Raw genomic sequence first — 19,769 nt, forward strand, 5'->3', positions numbered from 1 at the left:
GGAAACACTCAGACAGGAGGTGCATGGAAACACAATCACCAAGATCTCCTCCGATTGTACGTATCAGTGTGCCTCTGACATATATCACCATTCCTTCACTGTCACTCGGACAAGATCCTGGAACTGGACCTCCCTCCCTAACAGCACAGCAGGAGTACCCTCACCACACCACCACCCTCACCACACCACCACCCTCACCACACCACCACCCTCACCACACCACCACCCTCACCACCTACACCACACCACCACCCTCACCACCCTCACCACACCACCACCTTCATCACACCACCACCCTCACCACACCACCTCCCTCACCACACCACCACCCTCACCACCTACACCACACCACCACCCTCACCACACCACCACCTTCACCACACCACCATCTTCACCACACCACCACCCTCACCACCTACACCACACCACCACCCTCACCACACCACCACCTACACCACACCACCACCCTCACCACACCACCACCCTCACCACCTACACCACACCACCACCCTCACCACCTACACCACACCACCACCCTCACCACACCACCACCCTCACCACACCACCTCCCTCACCACACCACCACCCTCACCACACCACCATCTTCACCACACCACCATCTTCACCACACCGCCACCCTCACCACCTACACCACACCACCACCCTCACCACCTACACCACACCACCACCCTCACCACCTACACCACACCACCACCCTCACCACACCACCATCTTCACCACACCACCATCTTCACCACACCACCACCCTCACCACCTACACCACACCACCACCCTCACCACCTACACCACACCACCACCCTCACCACCTACACCACACCACCACCCTCACCACCTACACCACACCACCACCCACAACACATCACCACCTTCATCACACCACCACCCTCACCACACCACCACCCTCACCACACCACCACCCTCACCACCTACACCACACCACCACCCTCACCACACCACCACCCTCACCACCTACACCACACCACCACCCTCACCACACCACCACCCTCACCACCTACACCACACCACCACCCTCACCACCTACACCACACCACCACCCTCACCACCTACACCACACCACCACCCTCACCACCTACACCCACCACCACCCTCACCACCTACACCACACCACCACCCTCACCACCTTCACCACACCACCACCTTCACCACACCACCACCCTCACCACACCACCACCCTCACCACCTACACCACACCACCACCCTCACCACCTACACCACACCACCACCCTCACCACCTACACCACACCACCACCCTCACCACCTTCACCACACCACCACCTTCACCACACCACCTCCCTCACCACACCACCTCCCTCACCACCTACACCACACCACCACCCTCACCACACCACCACCCTCACCACACCACCTCCCTCACCACACCACCTCCCTCACCACACCACCACCCTCACCACACCACCTCCCTCACCACACCACCACCCTCACCACCTTAACTCACCACCTCCCTCACCACACCACCACCCTCACCACACCACCTCCCTCACCACACCACCTCCCTCACCACACCACCTCCCTCACCACACCACCACCCTCACCACACCACCACCTTCACCACACCACCACCCTCACCACACCACCACCCTCACCACACCACCACCCTCACCACACCACCACCCTCACCACACCACCACCCTCACCACACCACCACCCTCACCACACCACCACCCTCACCACACCACCACCCTCACCACACCACCACCCTCACCACACCACCACCCTCACCACACCACCATCTTCACCACACCACCACCCTCACCACACCACCACCCTCACCACCCTCACCACACCACCATCTTCACCACACCACCACCTTCACCACACCACCCTCACCACACCACCTCCCTCACCACACCACCATCTTCACCACACCACCACCCTCACCACACCACCTCCCTCACCACACCACCACCCTCACCACACCACCATCTTCACCACACCACCACCCTCACCACACCACCACCTTCACCACACCACCTCCCTCACCACACCACCACCTTCACCACACCACCACCCTCACCACACCACCTCCCTCACCACACCACCACCCTCACCACACCACCACCCTCACCACACCACCTCCCTCACCACACCACCACCCTCACCACACCACCACCTTCACCACACCACCTCCCTCACCACACCACCACCCACAACACATCACCACTCTCACCACACCACCACCCTCACCACACCACCTCCCTCACCACACCACCACCCACAACACATCACCACTCTCACCACACCACCACCCTCACCACACCACCACCCTCACCACACCACCACCCTCACCACACCACCACCCTCACCACCTACACCACCCTCACCACACCACCACCCTCACCACACCACCACCTTCACCACACCACCTCCCTCACCACACCACCATCTTCACCACACCACCTCCCTCACCACACCACCATCTTCACCACACCACCTCCCTCACCACACCACCATCTTCACCACACCACCACCTTCACCACACCACCACCCTCACCACACCACCACCTTAACTCACCACCACCCTCGCCACACCACCACCCTCACCACACCACCACCCTCACCACCCTCACCACACCACCACCTTCACCACACCACCACCCTCACCACACCACCGCCCTCACCACACCACCACCTTCACCACACCACCATCTTCACCACACCATCACCTTCACCACACCACCGCCCTCACCACACCACCATCTTCACCACACCACCATCTTCACCACACCACCATCTTCACCACACCATCACCTTCACCACACCACCCCCTTCACCACACCATCACCTTCACCACACCACCCCCTTCACCACACCACCATCTTCACCACACCACCACCTTCACCACACCACCATCTTCACCACACCATCACCTTCACCACACCACCGCCCTCACCACACCACCATCTTCACCACACCACCATCTTCACCACACCACCATCTTCACCACACCACCACCTTCTCAAGGTGCAACAAGGTACGGGCAATAAATGCTCGTTGAGCTAGTGATGCCCAAATCAATGAATGAAACAATTAAAATATTGGAGAAAGGAATATTGTTATGCATTCAGCTGCTGACATTGCAACATGATCAAAGTAAAATGTAACCTGTAGAGGACTCGGGAGCTAAAGGCTAAAACCTTTTCAAAACTAGGGACCAACAATATGAAATAGTTGCACATAAAATCCAATCAGACATTCAGGAGAAACCTCTTTACTCAAAGTGTCATTTGAATGTGGAACGTGCCTCCATATAGGGCACTAAAAAGGCCATTCAGCCCATTTTTTTGTACCTGCTCTTTGAAGGACCTATCCAATTTATCCTAATCCCCTGCTCTTTCCCCATCGCACTGCAAATGTTTCTCTTTCAAGTATGAGATGATTAAGGCAAATGATATGGAGACATTTTAGTGGAAGTTGGATAAGTAAATGGAAAGAGAAAGGAAAAGAAGGATAGAATGATATTTGAATCCTTTGATGGGATAGAGCATCGCTAACTCGACCAGAATTTGTTCCCCATCTCCAGTTGCCCTTCAGAGGGTGGTGGTGAGTTGCCTTCTTGAACCGCGGCAGTCCATGTGGTGTAGATACACCCACAGTGCTGTTAGGGAGGGAGTTCCAGGATTCTGACCCAGCGACAGTGAAGGAACGGCCGATATATTTCCAAGTCGGAATGGTGAGTGGCTTTGAGGGAACCTCCAGGTGGTGGGGTTCCCAGGGATTAGCTGCCTCTGTCCTTCCAGGTGGTAGCGGTCACACAGGTTTGGAAGGTGTTGTCGAAGGAGCCTTGGTGAGTTCCTGTGGTACATCTTGTAGATGGTACAACACTGTGTGCCAGTGGTGGAAGGAGTGGATGTTAAAAGTGGTGGCTGGGGTGCCGATCAAGTGGGATGGTGTGGAGCTTCTTGAGTGTTGCTGGAGCTGCACTCACCCAGGCAAGTGGAGAATATTCCATCACATACCTGACTTGTAGATGGTGGACAGGCTTTCGGGTTTCAGAAGTTGAGTACCTATCTGTAGAATTCCCAGCCTCTGACCTGCTCTTGCAGCCACAGTATTAATATGGCTAGTTTCTGATCAATGGTAACCCCCAGGATGTTGCCAGTGGGGGATTCAGTGATGGTAATGCCATTGACTGTCAAGGGGAGATGGTTAGAATCTCTCCTGCTAGATAGAGCAGGGTGGGAAGTGGCTGTGTGGAGCTTAAAGGCCAGCCCAAATCGGTTTAAACTCCCTAAACACCTGCGAGTACTTTCCCCTCACCTTTGACATATTCCGCGACTTGCTCTTTCAGCTGCTCCTGAATCCGATAGACTTGTTGCGATTTCAGACTGTACTGCTGAGTCAGACCGCATTGTGTCCGTGAGGAATGTTGCTCACTCGGTGATGGGACAGCTCCTGAGGACCGCTCCAGTAAACCCTGATTGAAGAAGATATGGGGGTAGAGTTTCCGTCTTTTGGACTCAGTCAGCAAACTGGGGTGAAATGCTGCTTCCACAGAGTGACGTTTCCACCCAAACACATTCACAAACAGAAAGGCTCCATCCACCAGCCCACTCGGGCAGTGCAGTTGAACAGAACAGCTTCAATCTTGTTCCTTGCAGGAAGAAATGTGATCTTTGATAATATTTGAGAATATAATGTGGTACAGTTGTACACAATGAATGGATTTATCACACAAACAAGCCTTTTAAACGTACCCAGTCTTAAATTGCCGTAGTTTATTTATTGTACCGTTTGCTTCTTCCATTGACCCCAGTTCCATAGTTTTAAAAATGTGCCGACTAGAATTTTGTGCAACTGAAATAAAGCAGCTGCGAAGAGTCTCCTCAAACAGCTGGATGGCAAACATTCGCCATGGTGATTCATTCGATCAGGGTGGGGGGTGGCAGTGAGATCCGTTTTACAGGCGAGGTTGGCTTCTAATGTGATGCTTTTTCAACCAGTGTGAAAGATTGTGGCAGTTTGATTTACACTGGATTTGATATTCTCTTAAAATCCCTCGATCCAAATGACCGGCGGATACTCAGGCCCAACAGAGACAATAGGCCATCGGCGGTATCTTCCAGGCCCACCGAAGGTGATTCTCTGAGGGTGAGTTCCCTGGCAGTGGGACGGCCGAGCCACACAGAACACTGTAGGCTTCAGCAGGACCTGTAGGTCCCGCCGGCAGCCAATGACGAGCCATCTCTGTTGCCGGGGAATAGGCCGTGGGGAAGCTAGAAAATCCCACCTAACGTCTTATATTCCTGCAGCTCATTAACATGGTATAACAGCCCAGGGTGTTGCATTATCAAACAAAATCTGACAAGCCACATTGACAAATGGCCAAAGGTTTGATCATAGAGAGGGGCAGGGTTCCTGAAGAGGAGGAAAGATAAGTAGGTGCGATTTTGAGCCCGTGTCTGTCGTGAGCGTGAAGGTGACACTGGCGCAAAGGCCCACAAGAGTCAGGAAACACAATTCCTGCCGATGAGATCTTGTTTCCTGATTTTCCCCGTCCCCATGCCAGTGGCTTAACGAGGTTCCACCTCACAAAGGACAGGAACCTGCCAGTGCTTGCCTGGCAGTGCCCACTTGACAGCACACACCTGGCAGCACACACCTGGCAGCACACACCTGGCAGCCCACACCTGGCAGCGCACACCTGGCAGCCCACACCTGGCAGCCCACACCTGGCAGCGCACACCTGGCAGCGCACACCTGGCAGCGCACACCTGGCAGCGCCCACTTGACAGCACACACCTGGCAGCGTACACCTGGCAGCGCACACCTGGCAGCGCACACCTGGCAGCACACACCTGGCAATGCCCACCTGGCAGCGCACACCTGGCAGCACACACCTGGCAGCACACACCTGGCGGAACCCATCTGGCAGTGCCCACCTGTTGGTGCCCACCTGGCAGCGCACACCTGGCAGTGCACACCTGGCAGCACACACCTGGCAATGCCCACCTGGCAGTGCCCACTTGACAGCACCCACCTGGCAGCACACACCTGGCAGCGCACACCTGGCAGAACCCATCTGGCAGCACCCACCTGCTGCTGCCCACCTGTCATGGGCCAGTGCCAGGGGGCGGGCTCTCTGGGGAGTCCCAATGATGGGGGTTCTCCTTAAGTGTGGTGGGGGGACTTGCCTATGAAGGGAGGGTGGCGAAGGCTGTGAGTGAGGGGGGGGGGGTTGATGGCTGTGAGTGGGGGAGGGCGAAGGCTGTGAGTGGGAGGGGGGGTGATGGCTGTGAGTGAGTGGGGGCGTTGGCTGTGAGTGGGGGCGTTGGCTGTGAATGAGGGGGGTGATGGCTGTGTGGGAGGGGTGATGGCTGTGAGTGGGGGAGGGCGAAGGCTGTGTGAGGGTGGGGGGATGGCTGTGAGTGGGGGCGTTGGCTGTGAATGAGGGGGGTGATGGCTGTGAGGGTGGGGGGGATGGCTGTGAGTGGGGGCGGTGGCTGTGAGTGGGGGGATGTTGGCTGTGAATGGGGGAGGGTGGTGGCTGTGAGTGGGGGGGATGGCTGTAAGTGGGGGGGTGATGGCTGTGAGTGAGGGGGGGTGTTGGCTGTGAGTGAGAGGCAAAGACTGTGAGTGGGGGTGGAGGCAGCGATGGCGTAAGGGAGAGTGTGCCCACGATACTGCTGCTGTGGTGATTGGGGGTGGGGGGTGTGCTGGAAAGACAATTCCTGATATCTGTGTGGTTGCAGGAGTGGGGGGGAAGAAACACCCACTGCCTCCGTGTTGGGGGAAGGGTCGTCTCAATACTTGTGGGGGAGGGAGTCCTTCATGTCTTTGGGAGGGGGTGTGGGGGGAGTTTGATGCCTGTGCTAATCGAGGCATCCTTTAAAGCTGGTGCCCCGATCTCTGTGGTGCCGGCTTTGCCAACTCTCCTGGGCTCAGAGTGACGATATAAACCATTCCCCCTGATCTTCTCCAAACTGAACGGCAGAAGGTTTGGTCTGAAAATGTGACATCTGGGCAGATACAGTCAGATCCTGACACTCTGACAAAATATGGTAAGTTCCGGCCTTCTCCTGCCTCATTTCAACATCAATGGAACATTCTACTGAACAAATGACAACCTCGTCACCTCCTACAGTCAGAGACTTATCTCTGGGCTAAAACTTCCAGTTCAGAAATGAGGGGCCCTGGACTATATTTATCCTTCAATCAACATAACTTAAAGAAAAATAAATGGTTTGGCCCGTTATCAAATTAAGATGGAAATATTGATACAGGAGGAGCCTATTTTTCCCCCTCATGCCTGTTATTCAGTGAGCTCGTGACTGATGTGTGACCTAACTCTATGTACCCATGTGTGTAGTATAAGGGTGTTCGGCATAGCAAGGGTTAATGTGGAGCTGGGGAACAGGACCACCCACACAGTCACACGCCAGTTGACCCTGTGTGGAGGAAATCGGAGAAGCCAGCATGAGAATAACACTCAGTTAGGTCTCTGCCTCGGAGATAGGTGTACAGTTGTGTGTTAATCAATTCATGTTTAGCCACTGTCAGGAAAACGAGGAATTATAATATTTTTATTTTGGTAACATTACTGTCATATTTCGCATATACCGGAAAACAGGTCAGAGTGTGATTGGTGCAAATGGATTAAGAAACAGAGAAGCTTCAAGGGTCCAAATATAACAATATAATAATCTTTATTGTCACAAGTAGACTTACATTCACACTTCAATGAAGTTACTGTGAAAATCCCCTAGTCGCCACATTCCGGCGCCTGTTCGGGTACACCGAGGGAGAATTCAGAATGTCCAATTCGCCAAACAGCACGTCTTTCGGGACTTGCGGGAGGAAACCGGAGCACCCGGAGGAAACCCGCGCAGACACAGGGGAGAACGTGCAGACTCCGCGCAGACAGTGACCCAAGCCGGGAATCGAACCTGGGACCCTGGAGCTGTGAAGCAACAATGCTAACCACTGTGCTACCATGCTGCCCACTAGCAGTAAGAATGTGTGAAATAAATTGTTCTGGTATGTTAATGAGCAGAGGGAACCAAGGGGAACTTAAATAAGAATTAAGTAAGGCAATAAAATAAACTCTTTTGAAGTGGGTTGTTTTAGTTCAAAGGGGGACGTGTACAAGTTGTAAAATTGTAAGGGAAGCAAAGGTAGGATAAATTTGCTTTATAAAATATAGGAGCGATAAAGTAAAGAAAGGTGTTCTGGGAAAAGGGAACTTCTGACTGACTGTATGAAACAATAGCGGATTGAGAGATCAACGGGAAGGAACACGTTTAAGAAAATACTGAAGCCTGTGTGAGGGGGTAATTGCTTACATCTCCCTGAAGACAGCATGTTAGCTGGTCAGATCTCCCGGACATTAGTGTGGAAGCTGGTAATATCTCCAAACAGACAGTGTGGTGGCTGATAATAGCTTAATAAAAACACAGCGTGAACAAGGCCAGACCTGGGGAACCAGTTTTTAAGAAAAAAGAAGTTAGATTACCCAATTCATTTTTCCAATTAAGGGGCAATTTAGCATGGCCAATCCACCTACCCTGCACATCTTTGTGTTGTGGAGGGCAGCACGGTGGCGCAGTGGGTTAGCCCTGATGCCTCACGGCCCTGAGGTCCCAAGTTCGATTCCGGCTCTGGGTCACTGTCCATGAGGAGTTTGCACATTCTCCCCGTGTTTGCGTGGGTTTCGCCCCACAACCCCAAGATGTGCAGGGTAGGTGGATTGGCCACGCTAAATTGCCCCTTAATTGGAGAAAATGAATTGGGTACTCTAATTTTTTTATTTTTTTTAAATCTTTGTGTTGTGGGGGTGGAACCCACACAAACATGGGTAGAATGTGCAAACTCCACGCGGTCAGTGACCCAGAGCCGGGATCGAACCTGGGACCTCGGCACCGTGAGGCAGCAGGGCTAACCCACTGTGCCACCGTGCTGCCCAGTGGAGAGCCAGTCTGTTGTCACCTTTAGAGAACATGCCAAGAGCAGCAGGGCATTGTGGGGGTAAAGTTACTGGAATTCTACAGGTTTAAACATCTATAAGGAGCGGGGCCATCAGAAAAGGAAAGATTAACTCTGAGTGTTGTTTAAGTTCAGATCTTTTTGAAACTGTTTTAAAGCGGGGTGCTGCCGGGGTCAGTCCTCAGATCTCAACTGTTCACAGTCTATATAAATGATCTGCAAGCAGGGACAGAATGTAACGTAGCAAAATTTCCAGATGATACTAAAATAGGTGGGAAAGCAGGCAGTGAAGAGGAGATACAGATTTTACTGATGGATAAAGATAGGCTAGGAGATTGGGCCAAAATTTAGCAGAGGGAGTTTAATTAGATAAGTGTGAGATTATCCATCGAAAAAATAGAAAGGCAAATTATTATCTAAATGGAAAGTAGATTCAAAGTGCGTCTGGGCAGAGGGACTTTGTCTCTTTGTTCATGAATCGCAGAAAGTCGGTATGCAGATTACAGCATGTAATGAAAAAGGCAAATGGAATAGAACATAGAACAGTATAGCACAGAACAGGCCCTTTGGCCCTCGATGTTGTGCCGAGCTTTGTCCGAAACCAAGATCAAGCTATCCCACTCCCTGTCATTGTGGTGTGCTCCATGTGCCTATCCAATAACCGCTTGAAAGTTCCTAAAGTGTCCGACTCCACTATCACAGCAGGCAGTCCATTCCACACCATAATCACTCTCTGAATAGAATGTTTGTGTTTATTGCAAACGAACTGGAGTATAAATGTAGAGATGTGTTGTTGCAAATGTATAGGGTGTTGATGAGACCACATCTGGAGTATTGTGTCCAGTTTTGGTTTCCTTACTTGAGGAAGGATGTGGTGACATTGGAGGCAGTTCAGAGGAGGCTCACCAGATTGATTCCGGGGGTGAAGGGGAGGAGAGATTAAACCATTTGGGGTTATACCCGTTGGAGTTTAGAAGGATGAGAGGGTATCTGATCGAGGTGTCTAAAATACTAAAAGGGATTGATGAAGTAAACGTAGACCAAACGTTCCCCCTTGTGGGGCAATCTAGAATGAGAGGTCAGAGATATAGGTTGAGAGACGGTAGATTTAGAACTGAGATGAGGAGGAACTACTTCTCACAGAGGGTGGTAAATATGTGGAACTCGCTGCCCAATAGTGTAATGGAGTCTGAATCATTAAATGGTTCCAAGAAGGAGATAGATATATTTCTGATTTTTTAAAAAACGGTTAAATGGATGTGGGCAACAGTTGGGGAGGTGGATTTGGGACCAGGAAGAGGTCAGCCATGATATGACTGAATGGCAGATCAGGCTCGAAGGGTTGAATTGCCGACCTCTGCTCCTTATTCCTAAGTTCCTATGTTCCGAAAGCACTGTTAACCGTGTGAAGCCATTCTTGGGTTTAATTTTATTGTTTTACAAATTCTTTATCCTAATAAACGTTTACTTTAATATAAAATCATCACAATTGGTCGGAGCCATCATCAATTCCTGATTTCAGAAAACCCCCTCCTAATATACCAACGGGAAAAATTGTTTTGGCAGCTGCTTCACGTTTCTACTTGGGATTTGGGCACCTTGGCATTTACTGTCAGCTGTGCCGTATCACCACACAAACCTCCGGGCTGCTTAGTGAGTCACCAAACAACCTTACAACAGTGTCCACAAATCGGCTGCAACAGTGGTCATACTTCAAAAGTGTTTCATTGGGTGTGAAACGCTTTGCGATGCCCTGAGGCCATGAAAGGCGCTATATAAATGCAAGTTCTTTCTTTTAGCCAAAAAGAGGGATAATAACCAACCTTCGCCGCGAGGCGCTGCCTACATTCCTCCCCGAACTGCTGCGACCTTTCTTCCTTTCTCTCCCAACGTTGCTGTTTCACCATCTGTCAAAAAATTATTATTTTATGCCAGCTGTCGGGAGAATAACATCTTTGACAAGACGCAGCCTCCACAAGTCCATCCATTCTGATGAGAGTTCAAAATCCGTCTTCTGCCCTTGCGTGAAATAGATTGGGGGCGGGGCTTAGCAGAGCCGTCCAGTAACACTCACATCTCTGAGTCCAACATATTGTGGATTCAGATTCTATTTCCGCTCACACTCCAGGCTGACACTCCCAGCGCAGTACTCAGGGAGTACTCAGGGAGAGTACTCCGGGAGTACTCCGGGAGTACTCAGGGAGTGCAGTACTGTCAGGGCCGGCATTCCGTTGGGGAGACCTCAGAGGACCCTCCTGCCCACTCTGGATATTAAACATCCCAGGGCAACCCTATTGCGATGAAGCAACAGGGCCATCCTCCCTTGTGCCCAGGCCAACGTTTATCACACAAGCACTATCTCAGTAACAGAAAGCCCCTTCATTATCGCGTTGCTGTTTGTGGGAACGCCTGTTGTGTTTTCTACATAATTGACCATAATTCGAGACATACGTCATTGGTGGTAAAACGCTTTGAGATGTCCTGAGGTTGTAAAAGTTGCTACAGCAATTTAAACTTCTTCTTTGAACCAATTACTGCACTAGTTTAATCACAGGAGTAAGGAAAGGCCAGGGAGAAGGGAATGTGGAAAGTGCAAAAGACTAGGCTGGGCTGGTGATTTTAGGGGGTTAGGGTTCAACTCGCGGCTTTTGCCTTTGTTTTTTCACCAGCAGCATAACCCCTCTCTGTTTAACTGGCTGCCTCACATCTCACTGTCAGCACACACACATGCACAAGGTGGGTGGGCCTGTCCACAACAAAGATCCAGAGCCCAGGATCTGATTGTCCAGGAACAAAGAACAAAGAACAGCATGGTGTCGACCATGCTGCCCGTCTAAACTAAAATCTCCAACACTTCCTGGGTCCGTATCCCTCTATTCCCATCCTATTCATGTATTTGTCAAGATGCCCCTTAAACGTCACTATCGTCCCTGCTTCCACCACCTCCTCCGGCAGCGAGTTCCAGGCACCCACTACCCTCTGTGTAAAAAACTTGCCTCGTACATCTCCTCTAAACCTTGCCCCTCGCACCTTAAACCTGTGCCCCCTAGTAATTGACCCCTCTACTCTGGGGAAAAGCCTCTGACGATCCATCCTGTCTATGCCCCTCATAATTTTGTAGACCTCTATCAGGTTGCCCCTCAACCTCTGTCGTTCCAGTGAGAACAAACCGAGTTTATTCAACCGCTCCTCATAGCTATTGCCCTCCATACCAGGCAACATCCCGGTAAATCTCTTCTGCACCCTCTCTAAATCCTCCACATCCTTCTGGTAGTGTGGCGACCAGAATTGAACGTTATACTCCAAGTGTGGCCTAACTAAGGTTCTATACAGCTGCAACATGACTTGCCAATTGTTATACTCAATGCCCCGGCCAATGAAGGCAAGCATGCCGTATGCCTTCTTGACTACCTTCTCCACCTGTGTTGCCCGAGATCCCGAGTCAGTGCGGCTGTAATGACGGCTACGGATGACACAGGGATCATCAATAGATCTTTCCGAGGGATATGAAGTCTCCTATTGAGTGGTCGGAGGCTCGCCCAGTAGGAGATGCATGGCAGGAGTTTAGAACCCACCATCCTGACCTGGACCCACACCTCCGTGGGTCCCCGGGCTGAGACGCCAGTGTTGTTTACCCCGGCTGTGGCCTTTTTTGTTACTTTAATAAAGGGAGTTATCATGGGAAGACTGGCCTTGGCCAAGTTCTTACACTGGCGAAGAGGAGTAAAAACCGGTTTTCCTGTGCAGTCTTTTGAGTTGAGTACAAGCAGCTTCTCTAGTCAGAAACAAAATGCCTCTCTTCGGTAAACTTGGATTTCATAATGTTAATGGAGAAGACTGGGCCCAAAACGCAGAGCGCATACGTTCCTTCTGCCGGGCTTACTACTATTGTGGGAGATGAGAAGCAGAAAGTGATTCTCCTGATGGCATGCGGGACCCTGGCATTCAGCATAATAAAAAGCCTGACCTACCCAGATTCCCCTGGCTCAAAAGCTTTTGACCAGCTCCTAGACCTTGTATGAAATCACTGTGACCCGGAGCCCCCTCGCCGATCATCCTCCAGGAATACCACTTTGTTGGAGAGGACCCCGGGGAGGAAACCATCACTGAATTTTTAACCAGGTTGCGGAAACTGGCAGAGCGTTGCGAATTCGGCCCACCCTGACCGAGATGTTGCAAGACAGATTGGTGTGCGGCATAAACAATGTCAAAACTCAGAAAACGTTACTGGCAGAGCCTAATCTGGATCGACAAAAAAGCCATTGGGATAGCCCTGTCCCTGGAGAACGCAGGGGAAAAAAGGTTCAGGAGCTGTAGGGGCACCTGACAGGAATGTCCTCTGGTTAGGGGAGGGGCCTGGTGTAAAGATGTCCATTCCTCGGTTCAAGGTGCCTGTGTGAATCATCCATCACCAAGTTGGACCTCAGCTGGTGTCATCAGGCAGTCACCGAAATATGACAGTCCTCAGGGGTTTTCATTTTATTTGTTTATGGGGTGTGGGCGCCGCAGGCTGGGCCAGCATTTATTTCCCATCCCTAATTGCCTTTGAGGCAGTTAAGTGTCAACCACATTGCTGTGGGTCTGGAGTCACATGTAGGCCAGACCAGGTAATGACGGCAGATTTCCTTCCCAACAGGACATCAGTGAACCAGGTGGGTTTTTGCAACAATCGACAATGGTCATCATTAGACTTTTAATTCCAGGCTTTTTTTTATTGAATTCAAATTTCACCATCTGCAGTGGCGGGATTTGAACCTGGGACCCCAGAGCATTACTCTGGGTCTCTGATTTACTAGTCCAGTGACAAACACCACTACACCACCGCCTCCCCTAAGCTAGGGAACCAGCTCTGAAAGAGCACTGATGCCAGATGATGGACTATTGTCAGCGCTGTGAAAAGACACAACCAAGGATAGGCTGTAGGAATTGACTGTACACTTGCTACTCAGGGAAGGTGCCCAGGCCAGCACAGGCCAGTACCATGCAGATATGCTCACGCCCAGAAGGAGAGACAATGCAATTGAACTGTATCATCAGGACCAAGGTCGCCTCAATAATGATAAAGCTGCTGGTCAATGGTCATCCACTGGAGATGGAGATGGACATGGTGGCTGCTGTCTCCATCATTGGGGAACAGGGCATTTGATCGCCTGCAAACTGGTATCCAACCCTTGAGTTTAGAAGACACTAGAGCCCGATTAGCCACCTAAACAGGGAACCTTTGCGGATTAAGGGCACCACAATGACCTCAGTGTCCTACAGGTAGCAGTCAGCCCAGCTTCCACTCATCATTGTCAGAGGCCAGGGACCAAGGGGAGAGATTAGCTCCAGCGGATCAGGCTGAACTAATGAGAGATTTTCAGATTGGGCTTTGGAGGACTTTACGAAGTTATCAGCAAATGTCCTGACGTCTTCTGAGAGTGCCTTAGGGAAAATAAGGGGAACCAGAGCCAAAATTTATGTCGACCCCGATGTTATGCCTAATTGTTTCAAAGCAAGACTGGTACCGCATTCCCTGTTGGAGAAGATAGAGCCCAAGCTTGGGTGCCTGGAAAATCAAGGTATAATAAGACCCATGCATTTTTCAGAGTGGGCAGCACCTGTCGTCCCTGTCCTCAAGCTGGACAAATCGGTCTGCCTTTGCGGGGATATAAGATTGCGGTCAATCAGGTTTTCATTTTGGCTAGCTACCGCATGCTGTGAGCAGAAGACCGACAATCCGAAGTAGCAGGTGGCCAGACATTCACACCTATCCTCAACTCGATTTAGACGAGCCTTCCAGCAAATACGTCACGATCAACACGCATAAGGGCCTATATGAGTATACTTGCCTGCCCTTCGGGATCTCGACAGCGTGCACCATTTTCCAACGGGATTATAAGGATTACCCAGAATGACGGGGTGTACTTGGGTGACGTTCCGATCACAGGGACTTCAGAACAAGAGCATCTAGAAAACCCTTGCAGCGATTTTCGAACATTGGTGTACAGGGGAGCAGAAATTACAAAAAGCGAGCATGCAAGTTCAGGAGGTAATTGGGAAGGTAAATGGAATGTTGGCCTTTATTTCAAAGAGAATGGAATATAAAAATAGGGAAGTCGTGCTAAACTATACAAGGCACTAGTTCGATCACACCTAGAACACTGTACACAGTTTGGTCCCTTTAGCTAAGGACTGGGCGGCAGGGTAGCACAGTGGTTAGAACAGTTGCTTCACAGCTCCAGGATCCCAGGTTTGATTCCCCGCTGGGTCACTGTCTGTGCGGAGTCTGCACGTTCTCCCCGTGTGCGCATGGGTTTCCTCCGGGTGCTCCGGTTTCCTCCCACAGTCCAAAGATGTGCAGGTTAGGTGGATTGGCCATGATAAATTGCCCTTAGGTTGGGTGGGGTTACTGGGTTACAGGGATAGGGTGGAGGTGTGGACTAAAGTAGGGTGTTCTTTCCCAGGGTCGGTGCAGACTCGATGGGCCGAATGGCCTACTTCTGCACTGTACATTCTATGAAATAAATTCTATGAATTCTCTACTGGCATTGGAGACAGTCCAGAGAAGGATCACGAGGTTGATCCTGAGTTTGGAGGGATTTTCCAATGAGGAGAGGTTGAGTAGGTTGGGCCTGTACTCATTGGAGTTTAGAAGAATGAGAGGCGGCCTTATTGAGACACAATGGATTCTCAGGGGGTTTGACAGGGTCGATGCTGGGAGGATGTTTCCTCTTGTGGGAGAGTCTAGGACCAGACGGCTTCATCTCAGAGTAAGGCGTTGCTCACTTAAGACCGAGATGAGGAGGAATTTCTTCTCTCAGAGGGCAGTGAATTTGTGGAATTCTTTAGCGCAGAGAGCTGTAGAGGCCGGGTCGTTAAGTATGTCCAAGGCTCAGAGAGACAGATTTTTAATCAGTAAGGAAATCGAGGGTTATGGGGAAAGTGGAGCTGAGGATTATCACATCAGATCAGCCAAGAAATTGAATGGCGGAACAGACTCGATGGGCTGAATAGCCTAACCTCTGCTCCTACATCGTATGTCCTTCTCTCAAAAGGGAGAACTGCGTTTTCCAAGCGGGTGAAGTGACCTATTTCAGATATCGGGTGGACAAACGAGGGCTACATCCCGTGGAGGGCAAAGGTCAGGGCCATTAAGGAAGCGCCAACTCCAAGAAACACCACGGAATTGAAATCCTTCCTGGGATTAGTCAATTATCATGGGAAGTTTATCCCAGATTTGGCCTCCTTGCTCTCTCTGCCACAGATACTACCACTAAAAATGGTCGGGGGGGGGGGGGGGGGGGGCACACAATTGGAGGCCTTTGAAAAAGGTAAAACAACAGCTGCTGTCGTCCAACCTTTAGGCCCATTTCAACCCCAAGATGGAACTCGTCCTGACCTGTGATGCTTCTCCTCATGGGGTTGGGGCGATACTCTCACACTGCTGGAAAGACGGGCAGAAGACCTATGGATCCAGGGCTCTCCCGGATGCTGAGAGAAGGTACTTTCAAATCGAGAAGGACTCTTGGTGGCTGTGTTGGTGTAAAAAGATTTCACCAGTACGTCTATGACAGGCATTTTGTAATAGTGACCAACCATAACCCCTTACTGGGACTTGATAAGGAAGATAAGACAATCCCTCCTATCGCCTCCCCCCAGATACAGCATTGGGCACTGTTACTTACAGCTTATGAATATTTTTCAGAGCACCTCCCTGGAAAGGGAATAGCTAACGCTGATGGCTTGAGTCGCCTCCCATTGCCCACAAGCCCGGCTCCCCGACTGGCACTGGAAGAGGCCACAATGACCCTGAATTCTTTAGAGACATTGTCAGTCTGCAAAAGCAACTCAAGACCTGGACGAAAGGTTCCAACACGGTCAAATTTGAAGCACAGAACCCTGAATGACGGAATCTGAGGACCACTCACCGACGACATGAAACCCGACTTAACCAAGAAAGATGAAGTTAGTGTTGGGGGCGGTATCATTCTCTGGGGGTCCCGTAGTCATCCCCCACCTGAGGTGGCGCCCAATCCTAATTCTGGCCACCCTGGGGTCTCTGAAATGAGAATCCTCACCAGGAGCTATGTCTGGTTGTCCGGTCCTGACTCAGACTGCACGGACTTGGTGAAACAGTGTGATTCATGCCAGCTGTGGTGAATGTATTATGCCAATACTCCACCATTGTATTTGTATCTATGCTGTTGCCCTTGTATTTGTATCTGTGCTGTTGCCCTTGTGGGCTTCTCCTACGGGACATTGTATGGCATTATCCATACAATGTTGGCGCATGTATGGGCTCCGCCCATGGCTCCGCCCCTTGAAGGGAGGTATAAAGAGCAGTCGACCTGTAGGCGGTTCTCAGTATTGGATCAGTCGAAGGCAGGCACTGTTCTAAGTTGATTAAAGCCACGGTTTACTTCTACTCTTGTCTCGAGTGAATTGATGGTCGCATCACCAGCAAAACCAGAAACCCCCTCATTCGGCCTCCCCATGGGAGTAGCCAGGCAGGCCATGGGTGTGGGTGCACATAGACCTTGCCGGGCCTTTTCTGGGTTCTATGTTCCTCATCTTTGTGGACGCACACTCCAAATGGTTGCGGTACACTGCATGGGCTCCACGATCTCCCAGGCTACAATCGAGAACATATGGCAGAGGTTTTTGCACACATTGCATACCAGAAGTCCTGGTTTCCGACAATGGCACGGCGTTCAGTAGTGGGAAGCTCCAGGTCTTTGTGAAATCTTCTGGCATCAGCCGTATTAGAACAGCATCTTATCACCCATCGCCCAATAGCCTGGCAGAACAGGCGGTGCAAACCTTCAAAATCGGCGTGAAAAAGCAAGCGGCCGCATCTATCGAGCCCAAGGTGGCACGGTTTTTGTTTCATTATGGGACCACTCCTCACACAGCTACAGAAGTGGTCTCGGCAGAGCTGTTAGTGGCATGGTAGCTTCACTCCAGATTAAACCGACTATTCCCAAAACTGGCAGGGAGGTTGGAGTCACAACAAGAGAACCAGAAAATAAATTGTGATTCTGCGGGAACCGAAAGAATATCCAAGGCAGGCGGCTCCGCCTGTGTGAGGAAATTCAGAGATGACTCCAGTTCGGTCCCCAGAGTCAAAGTGGAGAAATCAGGGCCCGTATCCTACACTGTGAAGGTTCAGGATAAGATCTCGAGGAAACACCTGGGCTACCTTGGAGGTAGGGAGTCCATCCCCGTACAAACCTCACCAGCAGCCACCCCCAAAGCAGGTCTACCACCCGCAGAGAACCCCGACTCCCCTGATGTCGAGGACTCAGGCTCCAAGATGGAAGCAGAGGAATCGGGTGTTCCGTCGGAGCAGACGCCGGAATCCGCCTCGCTAACTCTTCGGCATTCCCTCCGGAAGCTAAGATCACCAATCTGGTTCACACCTCCAGATCCCGTTCCGCCCTCATTGAACCTCAAGGCCACGAAGGACACAGGGGATCGTCAATAGATCTCCTGTGGGCCTCGTGGAATGTGAATTCCCCGGTTGAGTGGCGGGGACTCGCCCAATAGGAGATGCATGGCAGGGATTTAAAACCCACAGTTCCGATCAGACCGACATCTCCATAGGTCCCCGGGCTGATACACAAGTATTGTATACCGCGGATATGGCCCTTTTTGTTACTTTAATAAAGGGAGTTATTGTTAGAAGACTGGCCTTGGCCAAGTTATTACAGCGGCTTGGCAGCCCATGGCATTTCGGGTGATGTAGTCTGCCCTTGGCCACATTCTCACCCACCCGTACAGACACCAGCCCCAGTAAAGGAATACAGGAGCCCCCCGTCACATCAAGATGGTGGAGCGAGCCAGGGGGAGTGAGATTTGCAGCAACAGCGAAGCCCAGGGAAGCTGGAGCGTGAGACAGGATCAAGAAGAAGTGCATCTTGCCACCTTCATATCTGTTCTAAACTCTTCCTCAGCGATATTAATCTTCAAACTATCACAGACAAATGCTGTTTGGTGTGGGAATACACACACACATACACATGCAGCTCCCTCCTCCCATCCCAAAAACCTATCCATGCACCGGGCCAGGAGAGGAGGAAAATCCAGGCTGAAAGGCAATCTGCTACTGTTAATCATAGAATTTACAATGCAGAAGGAGGCCACTCGGCCCATCGAGTCTGCATCGGCTCTTGGAAAGAGCACCCTACCCAAGGTTAACACCTCCACCCTATCCCTACAACCCAGCAACCCCACCCAACACTGACGCCAATTTTGGACACTAAGGGCAATTTATCATGGCCAATCCACCTAACCTGCACATCTTTGGACTGTGGGAGGAAACCGGAGCACCCGGAGGAAACCCACGCAGACACGGGGAGGATGTGCAGACTGCACAGACAGTGACCCAAGCCAGAATCGAACCTGGGACCCTGGCGCTGTGAGGCAACAGTGCTAACCACTGTGCTACTGTGCCATACCTTTGTACTTTTTAATTCATATTAGAGTGCTGCCCCCCACTTTTATCTGAATTCCACTGAGGTCATCTCAGTTTATGAGCCACCAGAGGCAAACGCAAGGTCGCTGTTATATAATAATCTTTCCAATAATCCTTATTGTCACAAGTAGGCTTACATCAACACTGCAATGAAGTTACTGTGAAAAGCCCCTAGTCGCTACACTCCAGCGCCTGTTCAGGTACACAGAGGGAGAATTCAGAATATCCAATTCACCCTAACAAGCACGTCTTTCAGGACTTGTGGGAGGAAACCGGAGCACCCGGAGGAAACCCACGCAGACACGGGGAGGATGTGCAGACTCCGCGCACA

At 51.2% G+C, this 19,769-nt stretch overlaps 1 protein-coding gene across 6 annotated transcripts in view; it reads right to left on the reverse strand.

Annotated features, from left to right (window-relative positions):
* LOC119965457 (chromosome-associated kinesin KIF4A) overlaps positions 1 to 19,769 on the reverse strand; it is a 134,218-nt gene that overhangs the window by 27,522 nt on the left and 86,927 nt on the right. For 4 of the 6 annotated variants that reach the window (XM_038796256.1, XM_038796255.1, XM_038796259.1 and 1 more), the window contains 2 exons: positions 10,806 to 10,889; positions 4,321 to 4,477 (listed from right to left, as the gene is read on the reverse strand). The exons of 1 other annotated variant lie outside the window; for it this stretch is intronic. In XM_038796256.1, coding sequence (XP_038652184.1) covers positions 4,321 to 4,477; positions 10,806 to 10,889 — 241 coding nt within the window. The remainder of the gene's footprint in view (positions 1 to 4,320; positions 4,478 to 10,805; positions 10,890 to 19,769) is intronic. One more of the 6 variants, XM_038796258.1, reaches the window with a different exon arrangement.

This window comes from Scyliorhinus canicula, chromosome 4 (genome assembly GCF_902713615.1).
Source record: "Scyliorhinus canicula chromosome 4, sScyCan1.1, whole genome shotgun sequence".
NCBI classification, from domain to species: Eukaryota; Metazoa; Chordata; class Chondrichthyes; order Carcharhiniformes; family Scyliorhinidae; genus Scyliorhinus; species Scyliorhinus canicula.